Raw genomic sequence first — 14,934 nt, forward strand, 5'->3', positions numbered from 1 at the left:
CCCTTGTACAAATCATTCAACATTTGCTTAAATTTTTCCCGCAAACATTTGCTTTAGAAAATATATAATAGGCGTACGGAACCACATTTGCTCACTAATCTATGTTTCTTTATCCAGCAATATGAGTCGATGAACAAAAAGGTGATAATGGTGCAGCGGTATTTATATTCGAGATTCTTCGCCGTTGATATCATAATCAGTACTGCAGAAGGTCGTGATCGTCATAAGACAGAGAGCAAAGCGACCAAATGACAGTATCGTGGGTTCTTTGATCAATTTCTTAGCTTAGCTTAGACTGGCGGTATATATCAATTGTTGCTTCTTCTTCATTGGCATTACATCCCCCACTGGAACATTTCCGCCTCGCAGTTTAGTGCTCATTAAGCACTTTCACAGTCATTAACGACGAGGTTTCTAAGCCATGTTACCATTTCTGCATTCGTATATCATGAGACGATGGTACTTTTATACCCAGGGAAGTCGAGACAAATTCCAAACCGAAAATTGCCTAGACCGGCAACAGGAATCGAACTCAACTACCGTCAGCATGGCCCTTTTTTGTAGCCGCGCATCTTACCGCACGACCAAGGAAGTCCCACAATGGTTGCTACTCCGTGATTCATCAGAGCTGGTGCAAATTGCACTTCGATCCAAGTGAATAGTGGTTGTTATTTACCATCTGTTCTCGAAGTGCACGTTTTTGCTCTCTAATGTTGATCAAAAACAGCGCCGGCCAAGTCCCTACAGTCAGTTGGGAAATGAAGGGAAAGCTAGTATGTGGTTATTGTTGCTACTAGAGACCGAGAAACCTTTGCATCTCCACAATTACCACGGGAAGAAAGTTGTGTTAGTTGGGTGGGGTAATCAGAAATATAGATCGGGATTTACCATGGGAAATGAAGTGAGCTATGCAGCTTCTATAACGGATATTTTTATCTACAACATTATTAGCAATTCTTATCTTATTTTTTCAAATTGAGTCATGATTATAATTATTATAGATCAACTGAACTAATATTATCTTTTTATTACAGTAGAATTCACTGACATATTATAAGGGAATGTAAAACTACAACATTACCAATGACAACAACTTTGTCCTCTCTCATACATGTTGGGACAAACTCAACTCGCAATAAGTGTTTCTCTTTGTTTATTTGTTTATATGATACATCAACAGGCTGTATTGGCCCCAATGATGCTTACTTATAATTAATTACGAAATGCGAAATTACATTATATGGTCAAGTATCATTATCAACTATTCCTAAAAAAAAAGACTGAATCTTTCGCGAATTAGTTGACGGGACAAGTTAAAATCAAAAAGAGATGCAACTCTGTTGAATAGTCTTTGAAGACCGCCGAGAGCACCGAACATACCATACATATTTGACACAGATTAGGGCAATGATCGCTGCCGCGCATTTGGAGAAGTATGTAGTCGGTCTTCTGCAGATGAGAACACAGACTTATCGCTATTCTCTTTTGTTGCTTGTTTTTTTTAATGCATTTTCCACGACATATTAGGAATTGTATAGATATCGATCGTTTAAAAAAGATTCTTAAGAATTAAGGTAAAAGACTCATTCAATCTTCTCCTGCTCATTAAGCATGATCGATCCCTCTAGGGTCATCGAGATCAAACCAGATTCAGATCGATTTTTTATCGATATCTTTTCAAAATGTGGACCTATGACTGCAGAATGTTCAAATCGCCTATGAAACATTTTCATAACCAGATACACAGCAACCTACGCCGTTAAGGTGAATTGCGTTGGAATCCAATTAAAAACTAGATAGTGTTTTCAGGAGCACATAACTAGAGAAGTAAACGGCAAACAAAAAAGGAAACCAGTTTTTCACTTTTGCTCACTTGTAGCATGCACGAAAAGATGGTTTCAGAATGTACTAATCGCCTAAAAATGTATATTTGTGAGAGCAAAAACGCGAGGTGAGGGCCAACACGGCCGTTGTGGCTGCCATTTTAAGACTCTGTCGTAATTCACCTTAAGTGAACCCCCTAATAATAAAGCGGATATTGCCTTGTCACGGAATAAAAATTTATTAGATTTGCGTATGCAATTATCCTTCGCGAAAGGGGCAGACATGTAAACATCGTGTGACATCTTTCATTGAAATTGAGAAACTACAGTACTGATCATAATACACCTGAAATAAGAAAACGTTTAATAAAGGTTCATATCGTTATTGGAATTGGTAATAAAGGTTCAGTGGCTGCTAAATCTCTCATGGATTGTCAAAGTAGAGTATCATGCACTGATTTTCGGGACCGAATTGCGGTTTCGGGCGTTACTAATTTTGTTAACAGACATTCTGGGCTTTGAGACGTCCGGTGAACGACGTCAATCGTCTAGACGCATGTGATAGGAGAAAAGTTTTCGCAAAGCGCAATGCAAAATGTTTTCTTGTTAGATGTGGCTAGTTGTCTCCTCAGGGTGGCCAAATTGCCCTTCTTTCCCCTAGACTAGAACATCCAACTACGTTTGCAGACTGTCACCTTGTCATATGACTTATGGCATGCACGATGCTATATGTATGTGGCCTACAACGCGTTTTCAATATATTAACATCCCTTATCGATTTCCACATCGCACCGGCATGTTACGCCAGAGATTTGAATCTATCAGGAATAAATATATTGAGACAATGATTGTGCTCTATTCAAATGTTTCGTCTTTCTCGTACAACAAATTTGTAACAAATGGAAAACATTTCAACTTAAAAGCTTTAAAAATAACTCATACCGCTGCTACATGCATAGATGTCACTAATTATTTTAGATTTCATGTCGATATGGTACGGTTTCGATTTAATGAGCAGCATAGTGTTGTATTTACTAACATTTTTTCTTCTACATTATATCTTTTTAGTCATCACACTTCAAGTTCTCCAATATGGACGACGGTGAACTCAACATTTCGTCAGATATACCAGAATCAAACAACGAAGAGCACCAGGTACTTAATCAAAACACTTCTTGATGATTTCGACACTTCATTTTGGCATACAGACTAACCATTACAGCAGTTTATCTTATTGCGGAACATTTTTGCTGATAAGCGAAAACCCGAAATAGATGCGTTTTGCTAGCAATACCAGAGACCGGTGGGCTTGTAGAAATGAAAACATGAAAATAATATTGTCATTACTGGCATAAAAATTCAAATTAATCCAGATGGTGTCTTTCCCGTGCATTAGAAAAACACATTTTGCTATTCAAATATGACGTCCACCAATTTTTACCCGATAAATGCAATATTTGTTTGGAGGCTTTTACGTATATTTGTTCTGCAGATTTTGAAAATGACTACATATGACAATAAATGACAACATATGCCTCACTATGCTTCATTTTTGAATCCATTGTTCACACCCCTGTTAAAGGCTACCTTACACCTCGGGAAAATTTTCCGCCGGATTTTGGTCCCCGTGCATTTTAAATGGGCCGGGATTTTGATTTTCCGTGCCCAAATCCCGAAAACATCGCATATGTAAAAACACATGGGGAAAAATCCGCGGACCGAATTCCCGAGGTGTAAGGTGGCCTTAAAGGTAGCCTTTACACCTCGGGAAAATTTTCCGCCGGAATTTGATCCCCGTGTATTTTAAGGCTACCTTAAGGCTACCTTACACCTCGGGAAAATTTTCCGCCGGATTTTGGTCCCCGTGCATTTTAAATGGGGCCGGGATTTTGATTTTCCGTGCCCAAATCCCGAAAACATCGCATATGTAAAAACACATGGGGAAAAATCCGCGGACCGAATTCCCGAGGTGTAAGGTGGCCTTTACACCTCGGAAAAATTTTCCGCCGGATTCTGGTCCCCGTGTATTTTAAATGAGGCCGGGATTTTTATTTTCCGTGCCCTTATTCGGAAAACATCGCATATGTAAAAATACATGGAGAAAAATTCCGTGGACCCAATTCCCGAGGTGTGAGGCTACCTTTAAAGGGGGCCGGGATTTTTATTGTCCGTGCCCAAATTCTGAAAACATTGCATATGCAAAAATACACGGGGAAAAAATCCGAGGACCAAATTCCCGAGCAATGAGGCTACCTTAAAGCACATAACATATAGGCATCTTTGTCGTGGAATGTGGTCCTTCGATGATTTTGGAACGCTAGCGAACCTAGCGGTGGAAGTCAAGCTTTACTGAACAACGCACATTAGACAGAGCAGCATCGCATGCTTTGCTTTCTCTTTCTGTCGCTCTGGATAAACGGGAGTGCCGTTCGTCGATTGTTGATACACAAAGAGCCTACTTTAAAATTTGCAGTTTGTTCTATGATGTCTATCTGTTTTGTGTTTAAAGGCTTGGTCCCCGTGCATTTTAAATGGAACCGGGATTTTGATTTTCTGTATCAAATCCCGAAAACATCGCATATGCAAAAATACATTGCAAAAAAATCCACGGACCAAATTCCCGAGGTGTGAGGCTACCTTAGAGGCTATCTTACACCTTGGGAAAATTTTTCGCCGGATTTTGAGCCCCGTGTATTTTAAATGAGGCCGGGATTTTGATTTTCCGTGTCCAAATCCCGAAAACATCGCATATGTAAAAATGCATGGGGAAAAAATCCGCGGACCAAATTCCCGAGGTGTGAGGCTACCTTACACCTTGGGAAAATTTTCTGAAAATATTGCATATGCAAAAATACATGGGGAAAATCCGCGGACCAAATTGCCGGGGAGTGAGGCTACCTTACACCTCGGGAAAATTTTCCGCCGGATTTTGAGCCCCGTGTATTTTAAATGGGACCGGGATTTTGATTTTCTGTGCCCAAATCCCGAAAACATCGCATATTCAAAAATACATTGCAAAAAAATCCATGGACCAAATTCCCGACTTGTGAGGCTACCTTACACCTCGGGAAAATTTTCCGCCGGATTTTGAGCCCCGTGCATTTTAAATGGGGCCGGGATTTTGATTTTCGGGAAATTCCCGAGGTGTGAGGCTACCTTAAGGTACACCCGGCCCCCTTCAAAATACACGGGGACCAAATTCCGGCGGAAAATTTTCCCGATGTGTAAGGCAGCCTTTAAGGTAGCAAGTCATGACTTGCTGCTTGCAAAACTAGAAAAAATGGGCTGTTCTTATGCTTTATGCTCCTGGCTCAGATCATATCTGGTTGGACGCCAAATATTGGTCAGTATTGGGCCCTCCTTAGCCGTGCGGTAGGATGCGCGGCTACAAAGCAAGACCATGCTGAGGGTGGCTGGGTTCGATTCCCGGTGCCGGTCTAGGCAATTTTCGGATTGGAAATTGTCTCGACTTCCCTGGGCATAAAAGTATCATCGTGTTAGCCTCATGATATACGAATGCAGAAATGGTATCCTGGCTTAGAAACCTCGCAGTTAATAACTGTGGAAGTGCTTAATAAACACTAAGCTGCGAGGCGGCAAAGTCCCAGTGTGGGGATGTAATGCCAATGAAAAAGAAGAAGAAGATTGGGAACAATTCGTTCGACTGTTTCTCGAACCTTTCTGGAGTTCCACAAGGTAGCACCCTGGGACCATTGCTACTCTCGCTTTTTATAAACGATGTAACACTTATACTGCAACGTGGAGGTATGCTGCTGTTGTTCGCCGATGACCTTAAAATGTATGTAGTTGTCCGAGACCTCATTGACTGCTATGAGCTACAGAACCTTTTCGAAATCTTCCATGACTGGTGTACTCGGAATATGATGGTTCTGAGCATTCCGAAGTGCTGTGTCATAAGTTTCCGACGAACGGCTAATTTCATTCAGTTTGACTACAGTATTGTTGGTTCTCAACTTCAACGGGTTGATCATGTTAAAGACCTAGGAGTTGTTTTGGATGAAAAGCTTACCTATAACCGCCACTTCTCAAATACCATCGATAGAGCCAATCGCCAGCTTGGGTTCATGTTTAAAATCTCCAATGAGATCCGTTGTGTTTCAAAGCACTGTACTGCTGTCGATGAATTTGATTTTAACATCTCTACATCCAGATTTCGAATCATACCAAAAATTGATAGATCTTTATCCTTTTGTTAGAAATTAATGAGGAAATTTCTCGAGGCACTCGAAGAGCAATGCATTCTCAAGGGTTTCTAATAGAACTTATTGATGAATTACATCGAAAGTATCGAATTTTAAAATGTGGTGAAAAATCGGCCTGAATAAACAATATTGAAAATCAAAATTCTAAAAATTCAAAATTTTAACGCCAATATCCATTTAAGAAAGTGTTTTTGAGCAGTGAAAACAAACATTTGGGTCTTGGAGAGATAAAGAACATCATCAATAAAATTCTGAAGCAATTTCATGGGATTATAGAGTTATTTTTAGAAGATTATCTGAGAATAATCCTGTCTTGAGGAATTGAGTGGACAATCTAAGCCTAAGTAGCTTCAAGAAGAAGTTATATTTCTGCTTGTTCTGTTCTATCAGTTATTTAGAAGTTATACCTACAGAAATTTATCGAATTAATTGATTATTTTGTCTTTATTAAAGCGACTTGCAGCTCTAGGTTGACTCATCTTTGGAGATTCTCTGCTCCAGAAGTAGAATCCACAAGAAATTATTGTGGATTCTGATTCCTTCGGGTTTGCATGTGACAAAACTGGGATTGATTCATATTGAATGGGTCTAAGAGCTTCATAGTCCTCCATCTAATAAAACAAACATAAAAATTACCTGATTTCTTGCTTAGTTCCGCTATTATAATATTTTAGTATCAGTTCCTCCAACCGGAAAAAAACGGGAATCTGAAAATCTATTTTAAATGGACACCCTGCCTATCGCTGAACACCCATAAGTAATGCACGTTCAACAAAAGGCAAACTAGCCGTTCAACATATGGTGGACTACCCTAAACTTAATGCTGTTTTCAACAATTTTCCGAACAAAAGGTTGATTTTCAAGAGTTTTTGAAAATTTACATCATAATTAGACTGTTTTGTAAGAAAGTCAAAATTCACAAAGACTAACATGGCATATTTATGAGTAAAATGGCAGTGAAGTGGTTTTGTGGGTTCAGATTAATCATTTTGATCAAAACATGGTGTGTGTGGTGTGAGGTGCAAAAAATAAATAGATTTTTTTTCAGGATCCACTTTGTGTTGTCACTAGATCATTTTAATTTCAATGGAACTGAATTTGGCATTTGGAACATTAGAAGTTTGGACGTTTGCTTTGTCAAACAAATCGAATCGCAGAGCAAATGTTAAAACCTAAATTAATAATTCGCAATAAATGTTTGTGCTAACGAATTAATTTTGGGGGGACAAAGTTCGACGGGTCAGTTAGTTAATCATAAATATTGTGTTATATAATATTGAGGCAAGCATAGAATGGAATATCGAAATATTCATTCTTTTGAATGAATGCATTCAACTTTAAGTTATTGGTATAACGTCCAAGCTTGCTTGTGAGGTATATGTTGATTTTTTTTGTAATTTTCAGGTACATTTACTACGGTGCTTACTTCTACTCGCTTGTTGCGCTTAATGCTTAGGTATAAACTTGAAGAGCCAGGAGCTACAATTTCCTTGATCTTTATTCAACAACCGCGTTTGTACCTGTCGGTAGATTTCCAAGCTCTTAGCAACATCAAGTTTCTACGGAGAAGAGACATTCTTAAAATTTTGATGTTTGATGTCGTAATTGAATGATTTTCCTGATATACATGTTCAGCTACCTTAGACCTAAACTCATAATTTAATCCCTTATCAGTTTTCCTCTTAGCCTTACTTACTTCTGCAATATGTTCTTTGAACCTTACATCTAACGATCTGTTTGTTTGACCTACATATACTTTATCACACTGTAAACAATTAATTTGATAAACCCCGGCCTTATTTAACATTTCTACTCTATCCTTTGTGGAGCGCAACAGTGTCTTCAGTTGATTGCTTCTGCTGGAGAATACTAAATCGATGCCGAATTTCCTCAGTCGATGGCGTAGCTGGTGGGTGATGTGCTGATCATAGGGGACCGATACCTTCTTCAGCGGTTCATCGATCGGTGACAGTGTTGTCAGTTCGTTTTTCCGTAGGTTCCTCTGCTTCTTATTGATGATTGCTTGAATTGTTCTTTCCTTGTATCCGTTGATCTTCGCTGTTTCCATGATGTGTTGTAGCTCCTTCGTTTTTCCTTCTTCGCTCGTAAGTTCCTGTACATTTCAAAGTCTAATGTTGCATTTGTTCCCTTGATAACCAGTAGATCCAAGAAAGGTAATTTACCTTCCTTTTCCTCCTCGTGGGTGAATTTGATGTCTTTATGCACGTTGTTTATCGCTTCCAAAATCCTGGGTAGATCTTTCCGGTTGATAATGCTGAAAATGTCGTCCACGTATCTCCACCATTTCTCGGTTAGTACTCCTTGTTCCTCTAGGTTGTCCTCCAAATTCGTCATGAATAATTCGCACAAAAACGGTGATAGCGGATTTCCCATAGGTGCACCCTTCGTTTGTTTGTAGAAGCTTCCACGGAATGTAAAGTAGTTCTAATTCATGCATAATCTTGCCAGCTTGAGATACATCTTTACTTTTCCTCGCCATGCTGTATCCGTCCGTTGTTCTAGTAGCAAATCCTCCAAAAGGTTTAGAGCATCCTTCACTGGAACGCTTGGGAACAATGCCGCTACGTCGAATGATACCATGATGTCCTCTTCTCCGATGTTTCCTGATTCCAATATCCTCTTGGTGAACTCCTGGGTGTTTACAACTGATCTGCTGGGGAACGGCTTCGGCATACTCCTTGACTAACCACTTGGTCAAGTTTTGTGTAGGGGATCCCACTAATGAAACTATTTCTCGCATCTCTGTACCTGGCTTAGGTATCTTTGGTAGTCCTTTGATCCTTGGTAACACAGTGTTCGTCATTTTAACCCGGGCTTCTCCGATGATCGTCTTGCATTCCTTTATCGTTTTATTAGTAAGTCCGGGTTTATTAGTAAGATTAGTCCGGGTAGTGTGTCCACTCTCAAATGCCTGTATGGTACTCCGTTGATTTTTGTCGTTATCTGTTCATCGTAGTCCTCCTTGTCTACGTTGATCAACATTTCGTGGAATCGCTGGCTAAGTATCCACGATTATCTGCTCTAGGTCCGCTTTCTGGGTTGTCGCATACCCTAACCCCTTGTTGAGGTGTGCTAATTGTTCTTCCGTAAACTGCTGTGTCGAACGGTTAACAACAAATCCCTCGATCATTTGTACTGTGGGGTTAGTCGTTCTACCTTCCGTCGCTGATTTCCCTCGTAGAATGGTCAATTTCTTCTTGTGCAGTCTCCTCTTCCTGTCCGCTTCGCACTCTTCGGCCCGCTGTACCTTCTTTAGGAATATGTCGAAATAGTCTTGGTTCGCCTTGGCAGAAGCAATCAACTGACACTGTTGGGCTCCACAAAGGATAGAGTAGAAATGATAAATAAGGCTGGGGTTTATCAAATTAATTGTTTACAGTATGATAAAGTGTAAGTAGGTTACGGGGCAAGTGGGACCAAAAAACTAGTTCAGCAAAATTGTCAATGCGTACTTTGAAAACAGGGATTTACTTTATAACAAGAGACAGTTGTGCTTTCTTTACATAATTTTGCGATCATTTGAAAAGCTTCATCTGAAACAGTCTCAATACGATCAAATCGAGAGCTAAACATTAAATATACTTCTGCTATACTATGAAATACTATACGTTTTTACTGATTTCTGTGAACATTATGTCCATTGGCTCTGTCAGAATATTTCGAAAGTTTTGCAACTAAGAAAAGAATCAAACCATTGCAATACTAACGCCTCCAGTAACATTTTAGTTTTATGGTGGTTTATAGAGCTCATGCAAAGCAAATAATGGTTTTCAAGACCGTTATTAAACCAAAAATGTTACTTGGGGGAATTACCATATTGATTAAATACCGGTTGAAACTAACTGCCACGAAACGCACAATATCAGTGTGCCTATTGATTAAAGCATTTCACATAACACGTATAATACTAACATTTAATGTATCTATTTCAAATGTTACAAATTATCAGTTGCTTTGATATAAAACTGACCTCCATACTCAGGTTCGGTTAGAAAATAAAACACCTGACACAAAAACCTGCAACCCAGTGGTTTTGGACATAAACCCCCCCCAGAGACGACATTTTCAGAAGGATTTTTTTTTCTAAAAAAAATATGTTCAGAACCACCCCACCATTTTTCTGACAAAAAACCTTTTTACTATTTTTTAAGGTAAATAAAAACCGGGAAAATTCAACAAATTTCACCGGGAAAATCGGGGAAAAACCTGACCACGTGGTATGTGGACGGCCCCTATTCTCTTTTCCCCAGACTCTAAATGAAAAGCAAAAGTTTCAGTGGGTGTTTTCTTGCACACAGAACCGTCCTGCTATCATCAAAATATTTGGTTTTGCTTTGTGCAGTTCAGTGAATCACTTTTCCATAACTGCATACAAAATAATGATTTAGTCGCTTACTAAGGCGACTTCCTTTAGATCTCATCCTAACACTAATTGTTGTTTCTCGGCCAATCACGAGTAGCAATTAAGAAGTGTACAGTGAATCAAGCTAAGTTGAGCTTATCCATGTACTGATACAAGATCGTGGACCTTCATTTATTTAGTTTACATTTAAACAGATAACACTGATTCATCAATTGGACGCCAGAATACACGGTTCGAGGCCGCATCTCTCCATCCTCGATATCGTCCCACGCTCGCCAAGTCGTTTTGAACCTGGTCTGCCCATCTCGCTCGCTGCGCTCCACGTCGTCTCGTACCTGCGGAAGCGAACACCATCTTTGCAGGGTTGCTGTCCGGCATTCTTGCAACATGCCCTGCCCATCGTACCCTTCCGGCTTTAGCTACCTTCTGGATACTGGGTTCGCCGTAGAGCTGGGCGAGCTCGTCGTTCATTCTTTGCTAAAGATGGTTCTAAGCACCCGTCTCTCGAATACTTGTACTTGTAATACCGAGTGCTTGCAAGCAGTGGCGTCGCGTGGAATAATTGGGAACCTGTTCAAAAATGTTCAACAATCAAATATCATTCTTAATAACCCTTCAGCACGTGCGCGGTGTGGCAACGGCAACGTTCTTGCAATAAATGGTGCCCTACCAAATAACTATGACTGGCGTCACCAGTGACCATCGGAAAAATATCTTTATAAAGCTCAATTTTCGTTGTTGGCCGTTAGCAAGGGAAAAGCATCATGCAACCATTTGATAACCAATAAATTTTCATTGAAAGAGTAAGGTTATGCACATCATTACAGCTATATTTGAGCCACATATGAGACATCCACATGCAGAGACATCCTCGAAATATATGAACTTGAACAAGAAATATTGAAATAGAAGAGAACTACGTTCAAATAATTATGCTGAAAATGCTGAAAATTTTCCTCACAATTCTCTCTCATATTTTCTTCTTCGTTCACGTCGTAAACTTGAACGAACTGCGACGCCGTTTCGTTGCAAGGTTTGTTGCATCACTTCGTGTTCTACATGTAGGCGAGCAGAGACCAAAAAACACGTGTTTTGATGCAGGAGTGTATTTCTATGCATTGGAAGGATACAAACAACCAAACGCCTGAATACAAAAAGGAAAGCTACATGTTTGCCTATTTTTCAAATGTGTTGACTGGTTCAGAAACAAAATTGAACGTAGCTGTTGCAACCTTTGCAACAGCTCTCTGTTTTCTGCCAACCGGTGCAACTATGTTTTCGAACACAAGATCAAAATATAATCTTCATTAGTTGGCCTACCTGTGCGATGAACAGGTTGAACAGGCCGACCAGACGCCACTGCTTGCAAGTCCTCCTCGAGCATTGTCCATGTTTCATGTCAGTAGAGGACTACTGATTTTATCAACGTTTTGTACATGACATATTTGGTGCGGTGGTGAATCTTTTTTGATCGCAGTTTCTTCTGGAGCCCGTAGTAGACACGACTTCCATAGGTGATGTGCCTTCGTATTTCACGACTAACATTGTTATCAGCCGTTAGTAAGGATCCAAGGTAGACGAATTCATCGACCACCTCGAAGGTATCCCGTCTATCGTAACACTGCTTCCAAGGCGGACCCAGCTGCGCTCTGCTCCGTCACAAGCATGTACTTTGTGTTCGACGCATTCTCCAGCATTCCAACTTTTGTTGCTTCACGTTTTAGGCGGGTGTACAATTCTGCCATCTTTGTAAATGTTCGGCCGACAATGTCCATGTCATCCGCGAAACAAATAAATTGACTAGATCTGTTGAAAATCTTACCCCGGCTGTTACAGCCGGCTCTCCGCATGACACCTTCTAGCGCAATGTTGAACAACATGCACGAAAGTCCATCACCTGGAACGATTCGAACGAACTGGAGTGTTCGCTCGACATCCACACACAGTTTTGCACACCATCCACCGTTGCTTTGATCAGTCTGGTAAGCATCCCAGGAAAGCTGTTCTCGTCCATAATTTCCAAACATCTGGGATATCACTTTGTAGGCAGCATTAAGGATGGTGATCGCTCGAAAGTTTTCACACTCCAGCTTGTCGCCTTTCTTGTAGATGGGGCATATAACCCCTTTCTTCCACTCCTCCGGTAGCTGTTCAGTTTCCTAGATTCTGACAATCAGTTTGTGCAGGCAAGTGGCCAGCTTTTACGGGTCCATCTTGATGAGCTCAGCTCCGATACCATCCTTACCAGGTGCTTTATTAGTCTTTAGCTGTTGGATGGCATCCTTAACTTCCCTCAAGGTGGGGGCTGGTTGGCTTCCATTGTCCGCTGAACTGACGTAGTCATCTCCTCCGGTGCCTTGACTTTCACTGCCTGTACTCTCAGCGCCATTCAAGTGTTCATCGTAGCCTCCAAGGTAGTCAAGTTAGGGAGCGTCAAGGTGGGATGGTCGGTATGCCCTGTGCGCATATACGAGCAACCCGAAGTTTGCTTCAAGTGCCTGGAACCGGGGCACAAGCAATGGGACTGCAAAGGCCCTGACAGAAGCAATCTCTGCCGACGCTGCGGATTGGAGGGACATAAGGCGCAATGCTGCACGAACCCTCCCAATTGTTTGATTTGTTCCAGCAAAGCTGTGAACAGCAAGCACCCCATGGGGGGTTCGATGTGCCCGGCGTTTAAGCGTGCTGCAAAATCAAAGTGCAGGTAACGCAGCTGGCTTGCTCGGCCTCGCCCGAGTGTTTGGTGTGCGCAGGTTTAGAGAAAACGGCGGAACACGTGTTGTTCGTGTGCTCACGTTTTCGCGCAATGCGTGACCACATGCTTGCCACATGTGGTCTGGACACTACCCCGGACAACCTAGTTCGGAGGATGTGTAAAGATGAAGTTGGCTGGAACGCCGTTTTATCGGCTATCGCCCAAATCGTCTCGGAGCTACACAGAAGGTGCGCGTGGACTCAAGGATGGCTAGTTCAGGAGCAAATAAGAGGTGGTCCAAGGGATCAGAGTCGGCTTCATGGGTCATACAGGTGGTTATGCTCTGTGGTCGAACTCGATCCTTTTATCGAACAAGTGGCCGCGCGAAGAACAACATGGTATCGTCGCCTTCGCGGCGTCGGTCAACCGGGCGGGTTCCGAGCCCGAGGACGGAAAGGGGTCCTCGTCAAGGCTGGGGCAGGCGTAGGCCTCGCGTCGGCACGTCCCTCTGTGTGCTGGCGAATAGGCCCTATCGCAGAAAGGTCAATTTGGGGTGCACGCGGCATCATCGTTTTTGATACCAGTCGTGCAGAGGGAAGCAGGCGCGAAGTCGACCCTTCCCATCTTCCGAGGACATAGGGCGTGGTAAGGTCACCTGGAAAGCCGGCAACGCGCTGGCACGATACCATGGTGTTCTTCTAAAAAAGCGAGTTACGATGTTCGGTGCTGCAAGGACATGCAGCTAACCTCGAGGGTGCGTTGTGCACTGGCCCCCCTTTGAAGCATTACTTTCTGGTTGCACCGAAGGGACTATGGGCTTGGCGGCAATGGAAACGGTTTAGCGGGTCGGGGATGTAGTCCTGCCTCCCTCGGTGATCCCTAACCCCGCACTTCCTGGTCAACCCAGGATGTCTGTTGAGCAGATTCCCCCTCCATTGTTTAGGAAGAAAAAAAAATAGTGTTTCTCGTAGTGCTGCTTCCACCTTTCGATCACCACACGTCCGTCCGTCAAAATGATCCCATCCTTATCCTTGCACATCTGGACTCGCGGCTCGAAACCTTTGCGTGGAGCTTCTGATAGAACTTGCGTGTTTCTTGAGAACGACACAGTTGTTACATCTCTTCAGGCAGCGTTTCTTCTCCTGAAAAAGGCGGATCTGCTGCCTCTGCTTCCGTCTATAGCGTTCCACGTTCTGTCGTGTCCTTTGCTGCACCGCCTTCTCCTCCAGAATCTGTCTGCAATCTACGACAAACCAATCGTTCAGCCGACTTCGTCCCACATACTCGACGTTGTTCTTCGCTGCGTCGTTAATGGCTGCTTTAACTGTATTCCAGCAGTCCTCAAGACGGGCCCCATCGAGCTCACTTTTTTCCGGCAACGCTGCCTCGAGATGCTGCGCGTAAGCAGTGGCGATATCAGGTTGCTTTAGTCGCTCTAGGTCATACCGCGGCGACCGTCGGTACCGAACATTGTTGATGCTGGATAGTTTTGTGAGCTGTTTAAACATCACCAGATAGTGGTCAGAGTCGATGTTAGCGCCACAATGTCCTGAAACCAATTAGTCGTAGGCTGTCTTCGTTCGTCATCCGGTGAGCGCTGAACTTCGCAATAGTCGATCTAAACTCTTCCTCTTGGCCAACCTGAGCGTTCAAATCTCATATGAAGATTTTGACGGCGTGGCTTGGGCAGCTGTCGTACTCACGTTCGAGCAGCGCTTAGAATGCGTCCTTATTATCATCAGTGCTTCCGGAGTGCAGGCTATGGCTATGCACCCGATCACGCGCCTTTGCATATCGCCCAAAGCTGTT

The 14,934-nt window shown here is 42.3% G+C and overlaps 1 protein-coding gene across 2 annotated transcripts in view; it reads left to right on the top strand.

Annotated features, from left to right (window-relative positions):
- Positions 1-14,934, top strand: part of LOC134211808 (uncharacterized) — a 156,616-nt gene that overhangs the window by 87,779 nt on the left and 53,903 nt on the right. Inside the window, exon 8 of one of the 2 annotated variants that reach the window (XM_062689069.1) lies at positions 2,892-2,978. The exons of the other annotated variant lie outside the window; for it this stretch is intronic. Coding sequence (XP_062545053.1) covers positions 2,892-2,978 — 87 coding nt within the window. The remainder of the gene's footprint in view (positions 1-2,891; positions 2,979-14,934) is intronic. 2 annotated transcript variants of the gene reach the window in all.

Source organism: Armigeres subalbatus, chromosome 2, assembly GCF_024139115.2.
Source record: "Armigeres subalbatus isolate Guangzhou_Male chromosome 2, GZ_Asu_2, whole genome shotgun sequence".
NCBI lineage: Eukaryota > Metazoa > Arthropoda > Insecta > Diptera > Culicidae > Armigeres > Armigeres subalbatus.